The following is a 1,127-nucleotide window of genomic DNA, read 5'->3' as shown; positions in this document are numbered from 1 at the left end:
GGGGAATCTTTCAGCAGCTTCTCACAGAAACCAGCCCTGTAGCCCTCTGCTACCAAAACCTTGCCATGCAAACCCGAATCAGATTGTTGTTCTCAGTACCAGTAAGCCTGTTACATTGGTTTAAACTCATTGAACTGTTGTAGCATATGACCTCCCCCTAATTCTTTGAACTTTTGTGGTGTTGGAGGAAGTTGGAGATACTATGGATATGGAAGGAGTTACACCTGTTTGTAATCCAAATGTAAGCTGTGTGCAAAACCTTGCCATGCAAACCCGAATCAGATTGTTGTTCTCAGTACCAGTAAGCCTGTTACATTGGTTTAAACTCATTGAACTGTTGTAGCATATGACCTCCCCCTAATTCTTTGAACTTTTGTGGTGTTGGAGGAAGTTGGAGATACTATGGATATGGAAGGAGTTACACCTGTTTGTAATCCAAATGTAAGCTGTGTGGTCTGCCTTTTACATTAAGAAGTAATTCTGTTGTGCAGTGGCAGAGGAAGAATTCATCTGCTCTGACTTTGTGTTTCAGACGACAGTGCAGTGTTCAGTCATTCTGCCAAAGCAGTAAAAACCTGGATGGACCTCGAAGTTCGGGTGCTCACAAGGAAGAGTGGATCACTTTCGAACTTCCAGAGGTTATATCGTCTTCAAAAATGGTTACAAGCGTAAAAGAGTGGAGTAAACACTGACCGATAGTAACATTCAAGGCAGCTTTTATAATCTTTATCATCGTGCTTGGTAATGCATAACATGGCTAAAGTTAGATTTTTGAGTGTGTTTTAAATTTGGAACAGGTTTACTGTCGAGCTGAATCAGGCAGTGGCTGAAGACGAAAGTCGGTAGCGAGTTGTCGTCCTCTATTCAGTGGTACCTCTTGGTCGCTGGAAGGAAGGAAAAGCTTGGGGATGCTCTGTTGCTCTGTCATAAAATAAGGTCTAAGAAAGCAGATTCACAGAGATGCTGTTTGCTTTGCTATTTCTGCCTCCCATCGTGGCCTTCAGCGAGGCAAATGGTTACAGTTCACTTCAGAAACATACCAGGAAAGTTGAACAGTTTCAAAATTATACTATTTTTATACATTATCCATATTTTTTATTACAGTCGTTTTTTATTTGTGTGCTAAA

The 1,127-nt window shown here is 41.2% G+C and overlaps 1 protein-coding gene across 1 annotated transcript in view; it reads left to right on the top strand.

The window, feature by feature from the left end:
* MTAP (methylthioadenosine phosphorylase) overlaps nucleotides 1-596 on the top strand; it is a gene marked incomplete at its 5' end in the record, with an annotated part of 27,145 nt that extends 26,549 nt beyond the window's left edge. Inside the window, one exon of the mRNA XM_010159359.1 lies at nucleotides 533-596. Coding sequence (XP_010157661.1) covers nucleotides 533-571 — 39 coding nt within the window. The remainder of the gene's footprint in view (nucleotides 1-532) is intronic.
* Between the last annotated feature and the right edge of the window lie 531 nt (nucleotides 597-1,127).

Source organism: Eurypyga helias, unplaced genomic scaffold, assembly GCF_000690775.1.
Source record: "Eurypyga helias isolate BGI_N326 unplaced genomic scaffold, ASM69077v1 scaffold26839, whole genome shotgun sequence".
In the NCBI taxonomy this organism is placed as follows: Eukaryota; Metazoa; Chordata; class Aves; order Eurypygiformes; family Eurypygidae; genus Eurypyga; species Eurypyga helias.
The sequence above is the reverse complement of the archived record's forward strand: the minus strand, read 5'-3'. Positions and strand labels throughout refer to the sequence as shown.